This window comes from Thunnus albacares, chromosome 10 (assembly GCF_914725855.1).
Source record: "Thunnus albacares chromosome 10, fThuAlb1.1, whole genome shotgun sequence".
NCBI lineage: Eukaryota > Metazoa > Chordata > Actinopteri > Scombriformes > Scombridae > Thunnus > Thunnus albacares.
Window position 1 is genome coordinate 7,841,912 of NC_058115.1, and position 19,925 is coordinate 7,861,836.

Consider the following 19,925-nt stretch of genomic DNA (forward strand, 5'->3'; position numbering starts at 1 on the left):
AAGAAAACAGTATTGTGGAAAAAGAAGAATGTGCCTGCAATTCCTTCATAAACTTACCAGATCTGAATAAAATGAAATTTGACTTGGTTTCAAATGATTAAAAAAAAACAAAAAAACTTTAACATGTAATAATTGTAACTTTGTTTTCACTTGTACCACTTGTATTACTTTTCTTTATTACAGTTTAGAAGTGTGATTTATAATAAAATGACCAGGTAAATTATCATATATAATTCATTGCAGCTCCAGAATTTACATATGACTTAAAGCTCTCCATTTTGTTTTTCAAACATTTGAAATCATCACAAATGTATATTTTATCCAGGTCCAAAAGTTAAGAATACCATTGTACAGTATGTATGCTTGCCTTCCCTTTCCCCTGTACATACAGTATGTTTTATTTGTTATAATGTTTTGCCTATTGATTTGGTCATTTTTAATAACTCATGTTTGCTCTTAAAGGGATACCTTGACATTTTGAAATTTACCTTTTTTTTCTCTGCAAAAAGTCGTATGGATTCTGTATGTGGAACTTACAGTATGTATATGCAACACAGCTTGCTTAATTTAAATCAAAGAGGTACAGTATTTGCAGTTCTGAGATAGCTTGTTAGCATTATTAGTTTCATATTTACATCTTTCAATTAAATTATGTTAATAGGAAAGGATTTCAAGACATTTCAAAGCGTTTTTTTTCCCTTAAAGCAGCTATAATTGATTTTTTTTCATATTAACAATGCATCAAATAATTGTGTAATGTCAGCGGCGTTGCTCATAATGATGAACTTACAGAGAATCATCACCAGACTCTGCAGCTCCCCTCAGCTTTACAGAAATAGCAAATTTCAGCTCATTGTTTAGCTATCCGGCTGCATTTATTGTTTTGGTTCAATCTCAGCGCTCTCATAGTGTTGTTTTGATTCGCAGCAGGCAATGGTTTTCAGAGAAAAAGCTCTAAAAACCCACTGTACACTAACTGCTCAGCACCAAACAGCAAACAGACACAGATAGCAACTAGCTGGTGAACATAGTGAAGCATTTAGCAGCAAAAGAGCCAGATATTTCCCTCAGGAGTTGGTAGAGAACAAAAATGGAGTGAATATGTGACTTAAATTCACCAGGTGGACAGAAACATGCGTCCAAATGAATGATAATGTTGTTCTGTAACTGCTGGATGTGGAAATAAGCAACTTTGCCTACAAGTTCAACATGTCAACTTTAAAGGTGATGATATGTCAGTGTTCACAACTTGTTTCCACTGCCCGCAGGTGGCTAGAAAATCAGTCAATACAGGTTTAAAAGTCATAAAAACATAATATTTGTTATCAGAGAAACTGAGATCAATGGTTTCACATTCAGACCTTCAGAGTTGTCACACCAACAAGATACATGGAGATAGTGAAGAACTGTACACCAAGGATACAGTATATTCTGCCATTTTAAAAGTGTAGATTATGTTTCAGAGTTAATCAGTTTAACATGGAATTAAAATATGTTTCCATTTACACTCCATTGAGTTTAATGTGACACCACAAAGGTAAGAAGTCTGGGTTGGGTTAGCCACTTAGGTTAAACACTTCAGCAGTACGGCTGATATTATTACCCTCATCCTCAGAATGAAGTACATTCTCCGGCGGTTAACGTTTATCCTGCTCCAACATAACAAAAAATGTCAGATTACAAGTCAAAATACCAAGTTACTCCTTTAACAAAAGCCTTAAGAGTGGTGTTACTTGATTTTATGATATTGTCATAATTTTATTATACTTGTTGAATCTGAAATGACAATGTCGTTTTTGCTGTGAGTTTACTATTGTTTTCGACTGTATCAGGCCGTCTTCTTCTATATGTTTCATATGTAACATTGTCGTTGTTACAATCTCACAAAGGGACTTCTGATAAAACTGCTGAAGAAGCTTCATTCGACTCAGAGCCTCTTTTTTTGTAATATAACTTTGCTACTAAAAGGTCTGTCAGGTGTATTAACCTATTTGGAGAAAAATACTGTACGCTCAACCAGTTCAGTCATTCTACACTAAATGTTTCTCTGAGAAAGCTTTTGAGATTACTCAGAGAACCCCCCCCCCCCCCCCCCCCCCCCCCCCCCCACCACCAAGCATTAACCTGATGTAGTTAACAGAAACATGTCTGTTTTGGCCATGTACTAAATTTTGACTTTTTACTGTTGCTGTTTCTCTCCCACACACACACACACACACACACACACACAGGATTTCATGTCTTTATCTGTTCTCTTACACTCTCTCTTTCTCTCTGCCTTGTATCTTCTTTCACCCTTCATGTGTCACCCTGTTTTTACTGCGCTCTCTTTCTACTTCTGTCTTAATCTCTTTATACTTTATCCCTTTAAGACTTTCTATGTCTGTCTCATATCTCACTGTCAGCGCTGCTTCAGTGGCTTTCAATTTTTTTCTCTTTCTCTGCCCTCCATATCTCACTCTGTCTGCATCAGTTTCTTTTCTTTCTCCTAACATGTGGCTTGTTGCTGCTGCTTGTCTTTGGCTAGGAAATTAAATTCTCAAGGAGATCATGTGTTCGTTAATGGATGTAGCAGATGAGTGGCACTGACTACTGAGGATTGTGAGAAAATCGGAGAAGTAAAACTAAAGATGGGAACATTAAAATATTTAAGTCAGTGTTAATGTAAACAGCTATTCATGGCTCGTCTTACCTGATTACTTTACAATTTTGGGGACAAGCTGCATCTACAGTATCAGTCAAAAGTTTGGAACACCTACTCATTCAAGGGTTTTTCTTTATTTCTACATTGTAGAACAAAACTGAATCAAAATTATGAAATAACACATATGTGGTAAGTGTTGAACAAATCAAAATATCTTTCATATTTTTGATTTCACCACCTTTTGCTTTCATATCAGTCATTATAAGCATTCCCAAGATGTGCCATGACATCTTATAGGATATGACTAAACATTCACAATTTGGGGGTTTGAGGTATGTCATAAATGTAGTTATGTTGAAATATTCCAGAAAGTCTGGACTTTTTTTGTGGGGAACATTTCTTGGAGTGGATGATGTGGTTTGGCAAGTCAGCTATCAAGACACACGGAGCTGATTGGAAACAGACCACCGGTGATTTTAATACCCGAAAAAGTTACAAGAAAAATGCTGGGAAAAAAGGGGGTGGTGAAATCTGAGTAGGGAAGTCAAATTATTCCAAGATGCATATATTAATACTATTATGTATGAGCCAGAGTCATGCATAAAAAAGAGCTCTGCAGTGACAGGAAAATCCAGGTAAGTGATATCATCTTAAGTAGAGAAAATGGTCGCTATCCTAGGTGCTGAACTGCCAGTGGAGGGCTTTGGTACCATTCTGCTTCCCACAGTGGGTGGTGGTGGTGGTGTAAAGGACATTTCACACCAAGAGAACATTTTTGTACAGTAGCATGTCCATATTTGTCAGGAAAAAGTGAAAATATCTTGCAAACATTGTAGTAAATACATACTGTGAAACTGGGGAGAGAAGAAAAAGGACAGACTAAGCACTGATATCTTGGATAAAGAAGATGTTTGAGCTCAGGCCCGTATTAACACAGTGTGGTGCCCTAGTGTGACCCCCCTTCCACTTTACACTTAAAAAAGTGAAATTTACTATGGGTATAAAGACCAAAGACCATCATTACACACATTTACCAAATAAGGCAACAATGACTGTTGCAAGCAACCTTTTCAACAGCTGAATGATCCTAGAGAGCCAGGCGAGGTAATGTGAAGGTATAAGGAATAGTATTGAGACAATGTGTCGCATTGCATGATCTATTAGAAATTATGGTTGTTTTGTTCTGTTGTTTTCAGAAACAGAAATTAAAGGAATGAAAACAGAATATTGATCTGATTTTCATTTCAAAACCTACAAACGAAGAGGCATTTTTAGTTTTCCTGGTCAGAAACAGCAGATACAACATTCATAAAAGACTTGATTTTCCTTCTCGCCTTTGTAAACCAGAAAATAAAACTAATGTTTGAAGAGTAGCACTCAGGAATACTTGTTCCTCAGGTGTCAGGCTCAGGTGTACTTATTCCACAAAGGAGAGTGGATTAATAAAATGGTATTTGAACATATTTTCTATCAGCAATAAAGTGAACAACTGTTATTACTAAAATAAACAGCGTCTCTTTTTCCTCGCCTCCGTGGTCCTGAAAGACACACAGCGGAGACTATTTAACTGTTTTCTTATTCTTATTATTCATTTTCTTATGTATGAAGTATCCAGTATGATGATGAATAACAACTATATCAAATGCTTTATGAATGTTGTATCTGCCGTTTCTGACAACGAAAACTATTTAGGTTTTTCATTTTTTCACGTTGGTGCCCCTCAGCACTCGCCCGATGCGATCTACGGATACTCAGGTGTTACACCGTATTTGGTGACCCATCCGATTCTGTGACCTGCTGTGTTGGAAGAAGTACTCAGTTCCTTTACCTATGTAAAAGTATTAATACCACTATGGAAAAATACATTATTACAAGTAAAAAATACCGCATTTGAAATCCTACTTTAAAAGTGCAAAAGTATTACCAGCTAAATTTACTTAAAGTACTAAAGTGAAAGTACTAATTTTGCAGAAAATCCGATCCTACTTTAAGTAGGATTTTAAATGTTGGATTTTACTTGTAATGAAGCATTTTTACATTGTGGTATTGATACTTTTACTTAAGTAAAGGGGTACTTCCTCCAACACTGCCGGTCACAGAATCTGATGGGTCACCAAATACGGTGTAACACCGACCCAGGCTGAACTAAAGCTATATAATATTACTTGTTTTAGATAAAGGTCAGTGCAGGATAAAGACAAAGGTCATTTTTATTGAGATAAATTGCACATAGCCATTCCTATGTTTTACCTGTGGAGAGCAGCAATAGGCTCGGATGAGAGTAAGCAGCCTCAGATGTGAGCAGAGGAAGAAAGCGGAGACGTCACATGGAGAGATGCTGCCAGCAGTAGCTGCTTCACCACTAATCACACAACATTAACAGAACCAGCTAACTGTTACTACCAGCTAACCTAGCCTGGATACATGCTTCGCCTTTGATTTATCGTACGTCTGCACAACGTTAGATTCAACGACAGTGCAAAAAGAAAAAAAAAAACAAAAAAACGGGAAACAACATTACGGTCACACACAGTTATCGTGGCCTCTTCTTGCACTCAGCTGGCAGGATAAATTGCCTTGGCTAGCGTCAGGCTAGCCCGCTAGCTAGCTAGCTACTCAGATCGCTAGCGGTAGTTAGCTAGCTAGCGAGCTGTAGTAACTTGCGTCATGGATGAACTAGTCGTGGAAGTGCGGGGGACAAGTGGGGCCTTCTATAAGGTAAGCTGATGACTTTTGTTGAGCCTTTTTCTTTTCATTCAACACACAGTGCACAGACGTGAGGCTAACTGACATGAAATTGCCGGACTAGCTATGATACCTGCTGGTGTCTGCGGGCCTCGGTGCTTCTGTCCAGCCTCCGTAAACCTGTAAACAAAGCTAACTGAGCGGCTGCCAGATGAACTACTGTGTTATTGGTGATAATGTCGTTGCTAAATAAAAGAAAAAATGGCAGTGTTGTCGAAAGGTTAGTAATGTTGACGTGATGTGATGGTGTTGGAGTGAATGAGTGATTATTAGCAGCGGTTGATTGCAAATTCACAACTGTGTTCAAACTAACTTAATTCAAGATAACAGCAGCAGGATGTGTGTTGTTTTGCCCCTCAGCCCTGGTGGACAGGTGTTTTTTGTTTTATCAAGGCGGTTGAGTTGTTTGGGTTTAGTCTAGTATATATTCATATGGAGACAAGAGTTGATAAGTAAGATAAAATGACATTTTGGGGAGGTTAACATTCCTATTTGTAATCACATTACACTACAAAGACTGAGCATAGATTGAGATAAACTCTGGGCTTTTGCAAGGCAGGAGGTGAGTGTGTTGTTCATGGTCACTTAGACATGCGTTGATATACAGGTATGATCTGTTTGTCAGTGGTGGAAGAAGCACCATAAGTAACAATGGGAAAAGTTAAATGCTACATTCAAAAGTTGCTTAATTAAAAGTAAACAAGTATTTGGAACAGACTGGTGAAGTGAACAGTGAAGTATCCAAAGTAAAAGTTTTGCTGTGCTGTGAAAACCTTGTATTTCTCATTATGGGAGACTGTCATACTTTCAGGACAGATGCAGAGGGGAAGGGGGAATTGTAACTGCTGTCAAGTGTTTTCATCTTTCTAGAAGTATAAGTTTTGCAGTGACTGATCTAATGTGATGAATATGAACGTAATGAATGTACATCACAGCCATCAGAAACTTTACTGCAGACTCGAGCTGCACTTCACTGTAGACTCCTCATTCTGCTGCCAATGCCAGCTGAATCATTTCAAGTACTTGACTAAAGCATATTTCATAATTGAAAATGAACACAAGTTCAGTCCCGTTTGGCGAAAAAGAGTTTTTTCTTTCGGTTTGTGCTTTGCTTCGAGACAAGTGAAAGGTGGCAACGTCAGCAGTGGATGTACTTTTGTTTGTTAGTTGGGTGTGGCACCGGCCAAACAAATCACAGTGTTTGTTGGTGTGCAGTTTGAATACTGTTTTATTATTTGCCAGTTGTTATCAGCAAACTTTAGCACAAAAAGCAGATTAGCCAACCAGGAGTAGGTTATTTTATTGATATCCACAAAAATGCAGATTTTTAATTATCATTTAGACTGATGAATGTTGCTGCTTGTTGCTGTAGAGCTTGCTTAATAATCAGACTGAATTGCCTTTTTGATTTCACTTGATACAATGTGAATTGCTGAAAAATCTGAGATGTGCGCAGTAATTCAGACGGTTTCTGTAGAGCAACTTGTTTTTTGTTTTTTTAAAAGAAGGAGTTGTTTTTTTTTTAAAACTCCTGGTTTTTATTTTTTTAAAAACTAAGTCAGTATCAGTTTGTACATTGGGGCGTTACTACAGCACATGTCATTAGCTAGATTACTATGTTGGACTATGGTTTATATCTTAATGCCAGGTTTACAAAATATTACATATGGAGATTTGATTAGTTTTTACAGTGTGTGACTACCTACTTGTGTAAGTCAGTTAACCTGTGGTTCTAAAATGTAATAAAATTCCCACTTTATCTATAGAGCTGTATGATACAGAGATGTGTGTATGTCATACAGCCACACTGATGCTGTACAGTAGCCTAAAGCAGACTTTGATGCCGGAGTCCAGGATGCTAATCCCAGACTTGGTAAATTAGGCTCTTGTATTGGGTTTAATAGAGCCAAATAGGTGGCAGGTTATTGCAGATCAAATGCAGAAACGACTCTAAACAAGAGTTTGAACAAACATTTTAATGTTTAAAAAAATATATAAAATGTATGTTCATGAAAGGAAAGTGTTTGAACCTGAGAGCAGTTCTTTACTCTGCTGCCTTTGGTTGATTGTAAGGTTTTTGGTCAACTATGACATTTGTTCTTAAGTTGCTTTTTATGATCCTTTACTGATGAATAAAATATAAACCAATTCTCTAACATATTCAACCAATACATCTAGCAAACCAGTTAAAGATTATTAGTAATTATTGTCTAATCGTTTCTTTAGTTAAGAACAGTCAGACAGGTGTTGAAGGAGGATGTTCACTTCATCATGGTGGTAGTTTCTAGAGAAGACTCATAACATCATAAATGAGACTCATTATAATCTGAGTAGAACAGTGTGAATTGATTTTTACTCAGATTTGATTTCTTTCATGCTTTTAAAAGAACATTGTCACGTTTCCATCTCCAAGAAGACACCACAGTGTACCGTATATGAGGTCCTCCTGAGATGAGAAAACTCACTATTTATACCTGGAAATAGAAAGTCAAGCTGATAATGTGTCAGAATCCTTCAAAAATGATATTAATAAAAAAAACTATAAATTGTTAAACTTCGTGTTAAACTTGGTAAACAAAAAGTGTTTGCACTACAACTCAACTGTTTTTGAATAGAAGCTTATAATCGCCTATGAGCCATTTCTCTTGTGTTTTTAGTGGTGATTACACTACACACAGTTACCAGCACACAACACTATAGCATCTTATTCTATTGTGTTGTGTATAAACCATCCTGCTCACCTGTTAGATAAAAAGAATTGATTTTAAACCTTGTCCCAATATAGGCCAGATGATGGTGACTAAACTGTGAGTTGTCTCGTGAACTTGCAGTTCAAACAGTCCTAATCACTACAGAGAAAGGTGAACACAGGTCAAGTAGGTCATAATGTTGGCACAGTTAAAAAGCTCTCATTGAATCATCAGGGAATTTGAGAAGCTCCCTTCAGGAAATTTTTGCTTCATTTCATCCATTACTGACTGTTAGCTTGCCAGGCTAATGCAAGCCATACGCAATGCACTCTGTTTCTCTCTTACTTCCTTCAAGGCATTGCATGTCCTACTTGCAACACATGACATACACAGACACAGACTTGTGTGTACAACAGCAGAAAGAGCCAAATCTGACCCAGTACCCCGAAAAAAAAAAAAAAAAAAAAAAAAAGGTCTGAACCCAGCGTATCCCGACAAAATAGTGTGTTTGGTTCAGGCAATTTCGCCGGGAACAGCTGTGGACTCGAGTCGAGCAGCAGGAGTCTCTAAGGCTGTGTTGACTATTCAGACACGTATGTCAAATACTGCTGACTATGGCTTGTGTTGTTTCACCTCTGTGCTTCCTGTAGGCCTTTGTGAAGGATGTTCATGAAGGATCAGTCACTGTGGCATTTGAAAACAAGTGAGTAATGCACAAACACACAACAAAAATATAACATGGTGTAAAATGTTGCCATTCGACAAAGATCATATTCACACTTATCTTTGTATATACATGTGTTCCTCTGTCCCAGTTGGCAGCCGGAGCGTCAGATCCCATTCCAGGATGTGCGATTTCCTCCTCCAACAGGGTTCTGCAAGGAGATTAATGAGAGCGATGACGTCGAGGTGGGACTGATTCAATAATGTCAGAATTGTCTTAGAAAATGTATGTTTCCACCAGACATCATCGATTTATGCTTCTTCTGCTGCTATGCTGCTTTCCTTGGAAAGATTTAAATGAGGGTGTGTGGACCACAAGGGATCCTAATGGCTGTTTATTCTCCATTTTTACTGATTTTCACCAAAGAATACTTGGAACTGGAAAAAAGGGGAGGATCAGCAGTGATTTTTCTGTGAATTTAATGTTCCCACACATCAGGTTGTTCTATTTCCTGCAGTTGATATTGTTCACTGTAGGTCCCAGTAAATACTAATCAGAGTTAAACTGTCAGTAGTCGGAAGTGAAGAGAAACTTGAAAGACGTGCAGAAGCATTCCTGATTATGCTGCTAATTAGCCAGATTCCCACAAAGACAACAACAACCGCTGAAACTGTTGGTGCTGCATTTAGTATTTTTATAATCAGATTATCATCCACAATTTCCAAATATAATTCCTTTTTTTTGTTTCATTTGCGTTTCTCCAATTTTTACAATCAGCATGTTTTTTATGATTCAAAATGAATATGGATACGTTGCTGTATTAGTGTTTTAATGAGGCTTTGGTTTCCTGACGGTGTGCCGACCTCATTAAATCTATCTGTTTACTCATCTGATCCCTTTATTATGATCTTTTCAGCTTCATGTTATGAGTGTAAAGATTTGTGAAATTGACTCTTTGTGTTTGTGTGTGTGTGTGTTTCCAGGTATATTCCAGGGCCAATGACAAGGAGCCATGTGGATGGTGGCTGGCCAAGGTTCGCATGGTCAAAGGAGAGGTGAGACTCAGTTCACTTCATTTCTAAGGTTTATTAACACAATGCATGAATGCACAATGTAGATCTGAGCATCAAGATATCAGTCAAATGAAAAGATTACATTGCATTGTTTCAATGTTAATATTTAGGTTGGTTTGTTTTCAGATTCATGTTGTTCAGATTCATGCATACCATACTGCAATATGGACTTACATTTCTTTCAAATTCAGCCTGAACATTTGCTCTGTTTGGATGCATTAGTGTCACACCTACTTTCTTTGAGTCCTGCAATGCTAAATTTAGCTGGCCTACCAAGAGTTTGAGAGTACCCATTAAAACTATAAAATACTGATGAAAATGACTCAGTGTGTGGCTCAGTGTGGACGGATTAAAACATGACACCACTGAGAGGAAAGCAGAATAAATTCAGAAAATTTCAATTTATTTAAAAATATGTATTTATATTTAATGTCTTGATACAGAGTTGATATTTACAATAAAATTTTATAATTCTTCTGTACTTTTTTTGCTTTGGACATCCTGCATATCTGCTTCACTCTGACACTATCTTTGTCTGTCTGTGTGTGTGTGTGTAGTTTTATGTAATAGAATATGCAGCATGTGACGCTACGCTAAATGAGATAGTGACGCTGGAGCGGTTACGGCCGGTCAACCCGAATAAACCAGCCACCAAAAACACCTTCATCAAGATCAGACTGGACGTACCTGAGGATCTACGGCAGATGTAAGTTTGACACAAATAAATAAGTCCTCTTTAGAAGACTAGTATAGCATCTCAGCTGAAAATAAATCTGCGATGAACTGCGGATGTGTGCATGAGACAACAAATTGATCAGTAATGACATCTGATCTTATCTCCGTGTATAACTCTGTGTTCGCAGGTGCTCCAAGGAATCAGCACACAAAGACTTCAAAAAGGCCGTGGGAGCGTTCAGCGTCATCTATGACTCAGAGAAAAAGCAGCTGGTCATCTTGGTTCGTCAAACATGTTTTTCTTTGCGTGTGTGTGTGTTTTTTTTTTTTAAAGGTGTCCTGTGGAGTTATAGCACTCTTCTTCTTACCTGACTCTGCTGGCACATTGCTACGTTTCGTTGTTGCATTACTACCTATAGATCAGTGAAATAGTGTGAAACTGTTGGCAGTAATGTATATTGCATCATGTGATCAATAACTCCACTGGGTACTTTTAACAACATGTGACAAAAGTCTTGTGTCAGTCCCTCTTACTACATTTTACTGATATAATCCCATTCTTTTTTGAGCTACTTACATATAACACAACTAGGGTGACTTAAAACAATAACACATCATTTTGTAGACATAACCCATCATTACCACATCCAACAGTGAAACGGGCTTTGATTGTTCTTACAGTCGGTGAATGAGGTGACAACAAAGCGGGCCAATATGATGAGCGACATGCACTTCAGGAGCCTCCGCACCAAACTCTCTCTCATGCTGAGGAATGAAGAGGCCAGCAGACAACTGGAGGTACACACACACACATACACACACACACACACACAAAAAATCAGCCTTGCAGAAACTACAACTTCAAATGTAGGAGAGCGTTCTTGTGTGTGATTCAGAGTAATTATAGATCTAATAAAGGTTACGTACTTCCTGCTTCCTGTTGATGTTTTTCTGTGTCTTGTCTCTGTCATTGTGTTGCTAAAGAGCTCTAGACAGCTTGCATCGCGGTTCCATGAACAGTTTGCTGTTCGGGATGATTTAATGGGTCTGGCTATCGGGACACACGGGGCCAACATTCAACAAGCGCGTAAAGTCCCTGGAGTCACTAACATAGACCTGGACGAGGAGACATGCACCTTCCACATATACGGAGAGGTAGGATGAATCAGCTGATTCACAGTCAAACAGACACATTAATAGATATGCACACAGGCTTGTATTGTCTCTGGACTTACCAGCAGAGGGTGTAGAGACATTTTTACCTTCCTCATACACTGAATGCTTTGGAAAAAGGTTTCAAAGCTCCTTTTCTTGCTATTTTTTTTATGTGAAAGCTAAACTTGAGCAAAGTGAGGAAGTAACTTATGATACATAACAAATGAACTGAATCAGCAGCTGATTTTCTTTATTAAATAATTGATTGTATCCCAAGAAGGAGAAGCAGAAGTTACAGTATGTCTGTTATGTGGTCATTGTTTGTCTCAGGACCAGGATGCTGTCCGTATAGCCAGGAGTTTCCTGGAGTTTTCTGAAGATGTCATTAAAGTTCCCCGGAACTTAGTAGGTAAGAAAATCACTCATTTTATATGGTGAAATTATTCACGTGGTAACTTGAGTTTATTGAATGATTAATCTGATTATTAAACTTGTAGAAGACTGTAATTGATGTTTATGTCCTTTTATAGGGAAGGTGATCGGAAAGAACGGCAAACTGATCCAGGAGGTGGTTGATAAGTCTGGCGTGGTGCGGGTTCGTATCGAGCCAGAGAATGACAAAAAGCCCTCGGCAGCAGCAGCGGCAGCAGCAGACGAGGTCAGTGGGGAAATAAAGTTCGGTTTAATATGAACACCTCTGCTTACTTACCATATTACACAGAGCTAAAAGCGATTTTTTTAACTGGATAAGTCAGACTGAATTCTCACACCCAAAGAATTATAACTGAGATTGAACCTGATTCCAATAATAAATACAGTTCAAATAAACAGAGAGTAGACGCAAGAGCTCTGAATTTAGTCGCTTTCTTTCTCTCTCTGAATCTCGCTCACAGGGAATGGTGCCATTTGTATTTGTGGGGACCAAGGAAAGCATCTCCAATGCTACAGTACTGCTGGACTACCACCTCAACTACCTGAAGGTATGTATAATACCAGCGTTAATAACATTATGTATCAGCTGTTTCAATTTTACACTGATCCCTGCTGCAAAGAAAAAAAGGTTTAATAAAGGTAATAAATTCAATAACATGGAGCTTAAATAGAGCAGCTGAGATGAGTAAAGCAGTAAAAAATCTAACCAACTATTTAATTTTTAATACCATTTGCCAGAAGTGATGTTTAACTTAATGCAGAAATACAAAATATCAAATCAAATATATTGAATTATTTGGGCAGTTGAGATGAATAATTTGATCACAGTATTCGTGTCTTTCAGTTCATTGTTTTGGTTTTTTACAGACCAGAACTTCAAGTTCAGTCTCCTGTGTCAGTGTTGTGTTTACAACCTGTTGTGTTTTGTGCCCAAGTGGCAAAAAAATCCATTCATAGAGCTTTAACATATTTTTATAATTATGATATTATTTCAAAAGCATTAGAAAACTAAAACATTTTAAACAGTTCTTAAGATCATAATATGAACAAATTCATGTTTGCATTTACATGTAAATCATTGTGTTTTTGTGATCTTCCTGGTTCCTTGTTTGTGGGTGTAAACATCATATCCTGGTGACAGAAACCCAGATAATCCCTACTCAACTCGACTTTATAGCAGTTGGTCAGTAAAGCAAAAAAAAAAAAAAAGATTCCAAAGTTAAAGTCTTGAGAGCAGTAATCCACAGTAATACTTCTTTTGCTTCACTGGTAATCAGATGGAGAAGCCATGTCCAGCATGGCAATAAATGCAGCAGTGCTGAGGCAGCCAGAAACCAAATTGTGTTCATCCTCCACTGCTGAGGAAACTTATTTGGTAGAGAAACAACAGAGTAGCTGGATGTTTAAGAGTCAAATACACACCCACACAGCTGCAGTCAGTAAACATGCCAGGTTCCCTAAATGTTCTGCATCAACATAGCCTGAATATAGTTAAAACCAGGATACTAGCCTGCATGTAAACATACTCAGTCTCGCTTTTTTTCTTCTTGTCCACAGGAGGTGGATCAGCTTCGTCTGGAGCGTCTTCAGATTGACGAGCAGCTGAGACAGATAGGAGGGGGAGGCGGCGGAGGAGGGACGGGCCCTCGGAACCCCAAAGACAAAACCTACGTGTTCGATAACGGCACGGGGCTGGGCATGGGGAGAGGAGGAGGAGGCGGGAAGCCCTACGCAGGAGGTGGAGGAAGAGGTGGCAGAGGGCGAAGAGGAGGCAGCGCAGCTTTTGCCTCAGGTACGATAAAATTACTACTTCTTAATAAACATCAAGTGAATTCCTTTAGAGAGCGTTTAGATCACTGTAATAATTAAATCTCCTTTATTAAAAACTGTGCTTGAACACACACATAAATTACATTATATGAAGGTTTAATATAAAATACTCTTAAGTGTATGCCAGCTACTGTGAGCTCTGTGTAAGTGCTCTCATTGGTTTGGATGGTTTGGCATAATTTGAGGTTATTTTCAGCCATATCTGATGAGAGAGCCTCCTCCCATCATAAAAATAAAAAAAAACAATTATTCAGAGGTTAATTCTACGTTGCTTTTCCTCAGTAGTTTAAACAAGGTTTGACTTGTGTACTCCATTCCTCAGGCACCAACTCCGAGGCGTCCAACGCTTCAGAGACAGAGTCAGACCACAAAGACGAGCTCAGCGATTGGTCGCTGGCCCCCACCGAGGAGCTGATGACAGGAGGCGGGACCCTGCCCAGACGGACAGATGGGAGGAAGAGAGCAGGCGGCGGAGGACTGCGAGGACGAGGGGGGAGAGGAAGAGGAGGGGGAGGATATAAAGGTGGATAGTAACTATCATTGTTCTTTTTTGCAGAGATCTCATGTCAGTCAGGATCAGTGGGTGTTGTTGGAGAGTCAATATTAGCAGGGAAAAAACATTTTCTCAATAAGTTACACAACTTTTTTTCCCATTATTTTTCTACCATTTAACTGGTGATGAAGTTAACTTTGAAGATAATGAATGGAGATTATTTTTATTCAAGTGGTAGGAGAAGAAAGAGAAAGAAATTAGTGTGTAGTGAATCGAAATAAATAACAGTTTGCGATGCTTTTCATCAAATTATAGCCTGAAGAATAGAAATGAATCATATAATGAGATCTCTGCAGACTCCCCTCCCCTAATAAATTCTCATTATGAGTGTTTGCTTTTCAAGGAGATCCACATTTATATTGAAAAAGAGCTTACCCTTGACATGAATCTAATTATGACGCACATAAATTTAACCCCATTTTTAACCTACTAGCTGCAAACAATCTGCTCACCTTAACGTTGCAGGGACTAGTGAAGGTTTTGGTAGTCAGTGTTTTTTGATTCCACTTTGTCCCAGAACAAGTTCAGTACATAGTTTTATTTTCCTGTGGTGCTTTTGGAACAGTTGTGATACTTATAAGTTGAGACGTGGGCTTTGTCTGTCCTGGTTTAGGTGATGACTTGCAGTGGAGCGAGCCAAGACCTCGTCATATCAGAGACCCCAAGACGAGAGGGCAGGAAGACACACTACAGGTAACACACACATTCGTTCTTTAAAAAAAAAAAAAAACATTTCTGTCGGGTTTTATTCCTAAAATTATCTTGAAAACTCACCAATTATCAGGAGCTTCCTACTCTACGATGAACCTGTTGGCAACCAAAAATGGGATAAAAAGCTTTTTGTCTGATCAGGTCCTGGTTTAAGTGTCTTAATCCTAACTGTGATGCATATTTGGTCCTACTTTCAGGACTAGGAGTAAAAGCATTTTATTAACTTATTAACCACAGAAATTAGTTCTATTTCAGTTGATATTAAGGAGAGCTCCAGAGGGGTCCTAACTTGTTAGGAGTCAACAAGGGAAAAGTGTTCAGGCAGACACGATCCGTGTGAGGAGAGACTATTAACTGTGTGCAGGATTCAGAGGAGATCACAGTGCCTCAGATGTTACACACGACTCAACAGTGCATAATGAGAGCTGAATAAAACTTTTATTTGAATACAGTCACGTTCCCCTGAAAGTCACCTGCTTAATGCTAATAAAGGATATCTGCAAAGCCATGACCCCTTTTTCCCAAGCCGAATGTTGGTTTTTAACTTAACTTAACTTTAGTGATTTTCCATTCATAGCTTAGCAATCGTAACTAAGCACGCTGGCAGAGGAAAAGCTTAACGTTCTGCTAACCTTTTCCTCTGCTCCGCTTGCATTTACCTCACTTTTCTGCCACTCACTCTCACTCAACCACACAATCGCTATGCACACACATTATACGCTGTCCTGTTCCTTAACGGAGCTACGCTACCAAGAGTTTCCCAGGCAACGACACAGGTTGACTCACGTTTTGGAACAGCGCTGCACAGAGGCTCCCAAATGCTATTGATTTCCGAATGAATGGATATTTGGTGTTGTTTCTGGCATTAAAAAAATATTTTTTTTGGCCTGGCGGGGGTTCTTGTTAGCCTGGCAGCCTACCAGGGAAACACTACAGTAGTAACAGGGTGTTACATCAAAGGCCAAGGACCCCATAATTAACTTGTCCTGGATGTTATTATATAAAGAGTTTAGGCTAATGTTAGAGCTCTGCCCAGCTTTTTGCTGGATTTGGGAATGTTTATACTCAAGCAACAACGTTACCTGAAATGACGGTGCCTTCACCAAACACATCTGTTAGTCCTCATCCTAAAAACGTTTTCTCTTGTTCCATTAAAAGTGAAACATGCTTTTAGTTGAACAGTATTATGCTGGGATAAATTAACAATCTTATTTTACATTTCTGGCTAGAAATGAGAAGTTGTCTTTGTCGACCTCTGAAATCACAAACCTGTTGTTTCAAAAATGACTAAAAACTGTAAACTGCGTTATGAGCCATGTGAAAGAGAGAAAGCTTTACAGGTGTAGCTTTGATCTTTTTTTTTTAAAACTTTTATTTAAAGCTGTGGGACTTGTTTCCTCTTTCCCACAGATCCGTGTGGACGGGAACAACGAGCGTAGCGTGCAGCACTCCTCGGGGCGAGGAGGAGGAGGAGGAGGGCCTTCTTCATCCCAGGGTGGCATCAGTGCTGGCGGTGAGGGCCCATCCCGCCATCATCACCGACCCATCAGAGAACGAGGGATGAAGAAGGACAAACAGGACGCTCCTCCGCTGGTGAACGGAGTGTCGTAGATACACCACTGGAGGACCTGCTCACTTAGACACACACACATTCAAAAATACACACACACACACACACACACATACATACACAGGCAACTCGTCATAAAACATCGTAGAGTCTCTCTCGCTTTTTCTTTCTCTGTCTTTGTCAGACACATACACAATACACATATTTCCATCAGCATGGAAGAGTTTGCCGTAGTGAAGCAGACCAGAGGTGATCTGGAATCTGCTGGTCTGCTCTGCTGAGGTCCGCTCTGGTTTCAGTGTACTGGTCTGGTCTGGCATCTCCTGGTCCTGTCTGGAGTAAAAGAAACCGCACTTTTTGGACAAATGGACAGGAAGAGGAGGGGTTTGACAAAAGCTGATCTCTTACAGAGGCATTAACCCCAAACATGCTCTCTCCCCATCAAATGCAAATATTAGCTTTTTTTTAAAAATCAACTCAATTGGAAGATTTTTTTTTTATTCCACTATCCTGTTTGGGCAAGCTGACATGAGAAAAAAGAAACAAGTCAAATAAATCAAGGAAATAATTTCTTGACAAGCAGAACAGAGGAAACAAGGAATTCCAGAAGGCAGGAAAACATGTTCCTTCCCTGTTCTCCTTGCTGCACACCGTAACCTTATTTTTACTGAAAATGGGGAAATGTGGAGAAGATCTGACAGCACACAGTTTAAGTAGCGTCAGTGTTTCCCATAAGTGGAGAATTTGTTTGTGGTGGTCTAAATCCAGCTCATGAGAGTGAGCTGCAAAACTGCATTGTTTTCACAAGTTAACAACAGGGTAGACAAGTCCTTTTGCATCTTTCATCTGCATTTCCAGAGACGTATGAACTTCAGAATAAATAAATTGCAGAATACAAAATCTTTTTTTAGAAGGGGCACCCAAGTAACTTCTACATATGAGAACCGTGTAGCTTTGGGAATTCAGACTGGAAGTTTGTAGAGGGCACTCATGATTTTTTTCTTTTGTTTAATTTGAGCCCTGATCACCATGTAGACACTTGAGCAAATCAAACCTGCTTTTGGTGTCAGCGAAGTGGAGAGGATTTCACAGTGTCCATGTTTCAGGATGAAATATGAACAAGTATGCATGGGTGTTTTGTTTTGTTTTTTTTTTTTTTCCTGTGGCAGTCCACATGAGCCTACACACACTTATCTAATTGAAGTCATCTGTGTTTTCTTTCCTGTTGCCTACGTAATGTTAAATTCCTTTAGTCTCTGACTGTCAGACCACACATGAATTCAACAATGTGTAGGAGAAACATAAATCCAAGGCACTCTGATGCAAATAAACTGTTAAAACGCTTGTACTAGCACAAGGTTGAACAAAGTATAAATTACAATAAGTCTTCATCAGGGTACAAAATGTCATGAACTGCTGTCCAGTGGCAAACACTGACACTTCAGGAAATCACACAAAACCTCTAAAGCCACAGTACCTGCAGTAAACCATAAAACCTATAAAAATGTGGCAGTGGTCAAAGGATTATAAATACAAGGTCCAGAAACACACGTAAAACCTGTGAAGTCACATAACCAAAGCCCATACTGTAATACAGTAATGAATCAAAGTTCTGCGTCACAGAATCCAACCTATCCAGACACATTCAGCAATGTAACAGTTTCATGGCAACATGTGTGCAGTGGTGCAGTCAGCAGCAGTGGATCTTTTTGGTTTTTTTTACAGTGAGGAACCATTATCTCAATACTCATTGATCTCATTGGTAAATACCAGTCAACAGGTGTAAAACATCTTGTACCAGACCAATGGGAGCTAGACTCCCTTTTGGATTAGTTCAATTTACCAAATCGGTCAGTTAAATTCATACAGTAACTTAAGCTTCCAGTCAAACCTGATGAAGGGCCAGTTTACGATGGCTGACCACAACTGATTACTGTTACTGCAGCACAATATCTCGAATCTAGAACCAGCCTGATGAGTCACATGAGTTTTTCTTTAATTTCTGAAAAAAAAGAGAATAGTGAATGAATAAACGTTCAAGAGAGTGATTAAAAAAACCCTTTTTGTCTGTATTTAGAAAACCTGATAAGTATATTTTGTTTTGTTATATTACAGTAGAAGTAACAAATTCATTGAGTTATACCTTGATAAAATAAAATATTGGTGTAAATTTTTATTGTTCTTGGATTTCCAGTGTATTCCTGGCCTGTCCCTCTTCAACATTTTTTGTAATCTTACTCTATTTAGTTAATTTTGTCAGTTTCATATTGTAAATGGTAGTAGGGTGGATGAAGGAGTCTGGCTTGTAACAAATCCAAACAGATTTTCTTTCAGTTACAACAATTTCAGTACTCTTAAGTTGATTGTCATACTTCTGCATCATTGAAGTTGGCTGCAATACTACCTCCCTGGCTTTCTATCATTTCATCACATGTTAATACCACAGTATCAGGTCCTGTTCTGTGACCATGAAGGGTGCAATAAATTTTTTGGTAGTGCGTTTATCACTTGACTAAGTCACAGTAAAGTGTAGTGAAACTGCTCTAAACCAGAATATAAAATCAAGTTTAATGGAGCAAGATTTTGATCTCCCCTGTGTTCACCACAGTCATGGAGCTGCAGCCTGTGAGTCCTCTGCCGCTCCTTAAAGAGGCTTTTTAACAGGTCACATTTATATCTGTGCCTTGGATTTAAGCTTCTCCATTGCTGTAAATGTGGCCCATTCTTAAGAGCACCTGACTGCTTTTAATACTGTTGGTTAAAACCTTTTGGCCCATGCACCGCTCTTTTCTGTTGCTTTACCTACTTGTTTGGGATATATGTTTGTGTTTTGTTACATAACAAAATGTACTTTCAAATACTTAAAAAGCTGGTTTCCTGAGCCAGCATGTCACATTTCTTTGCATTTCCGTGTCCTTTTCTAGATCCAACCTTATAGTTAAAAACACCAGATTCAGTCTCTCCTTTACTATAACTTGATGTCATTCCTCATAACTACATCATAGCTGGTGATTATGTGACCCTGTGTGCGTTTGGTTTCATTCTTTTGGATAGGCAAAATGATGACTAAACAGATTCTGTTGACAGAACGGGTCCAGTCTTCTGGCCTCACTCTAAACTTGTCTGCCTCTAAAGCTGTGTGACACACTGATAAGGACTTAAACAAAAAGAGGACTAGACAAT

The 19,925-nt window shown here is 38.7% G+C and overlaps 1 protein-coding gene across 1 annotated transcript; it reads left to right on the forward strand.

Moving 5' to 3' along the window:
- The first annotated feature begins 4,780 nt into the window (after window positions 1–4,780).
- Window positions 4,781–19,640, forward strand: fmr1 (FMRP translational regulator 1). Its single transcript, XM_044364533.1, has 15 exons — window positions 4,781–5,362; window positions 8,730–8,782; window positions 8,895–8,988; window positions 9,727–9,798; window positions 10,374–10,522; window positions 10,680–10,773; window positions 11,173–11,289; window positions 11,476–11,646; window positions 11,977–12,055; window positions 12,177–12,304; window positions 12,540–12,626; window positions 13,636–13,870; window positions 14,231–14,431; window positions 15,075–15,154; window positions 16,583–19,640. The coding sequence occupies exons 1-15, from the start codon at window positions 5,312–5,314 to the stop codon at window positions 16,781–16,783; spliced, it is 1,812 nt and encodes a 603-aa protein (XP_044220468.1). The 5' UTR covers window positions 4,781–5,311; the 3' UTR covers window positions 16,784–19,640.
- The last annotated feature ends 285 nt before the right edge of the window (window positions 19,641–19,925 follow it).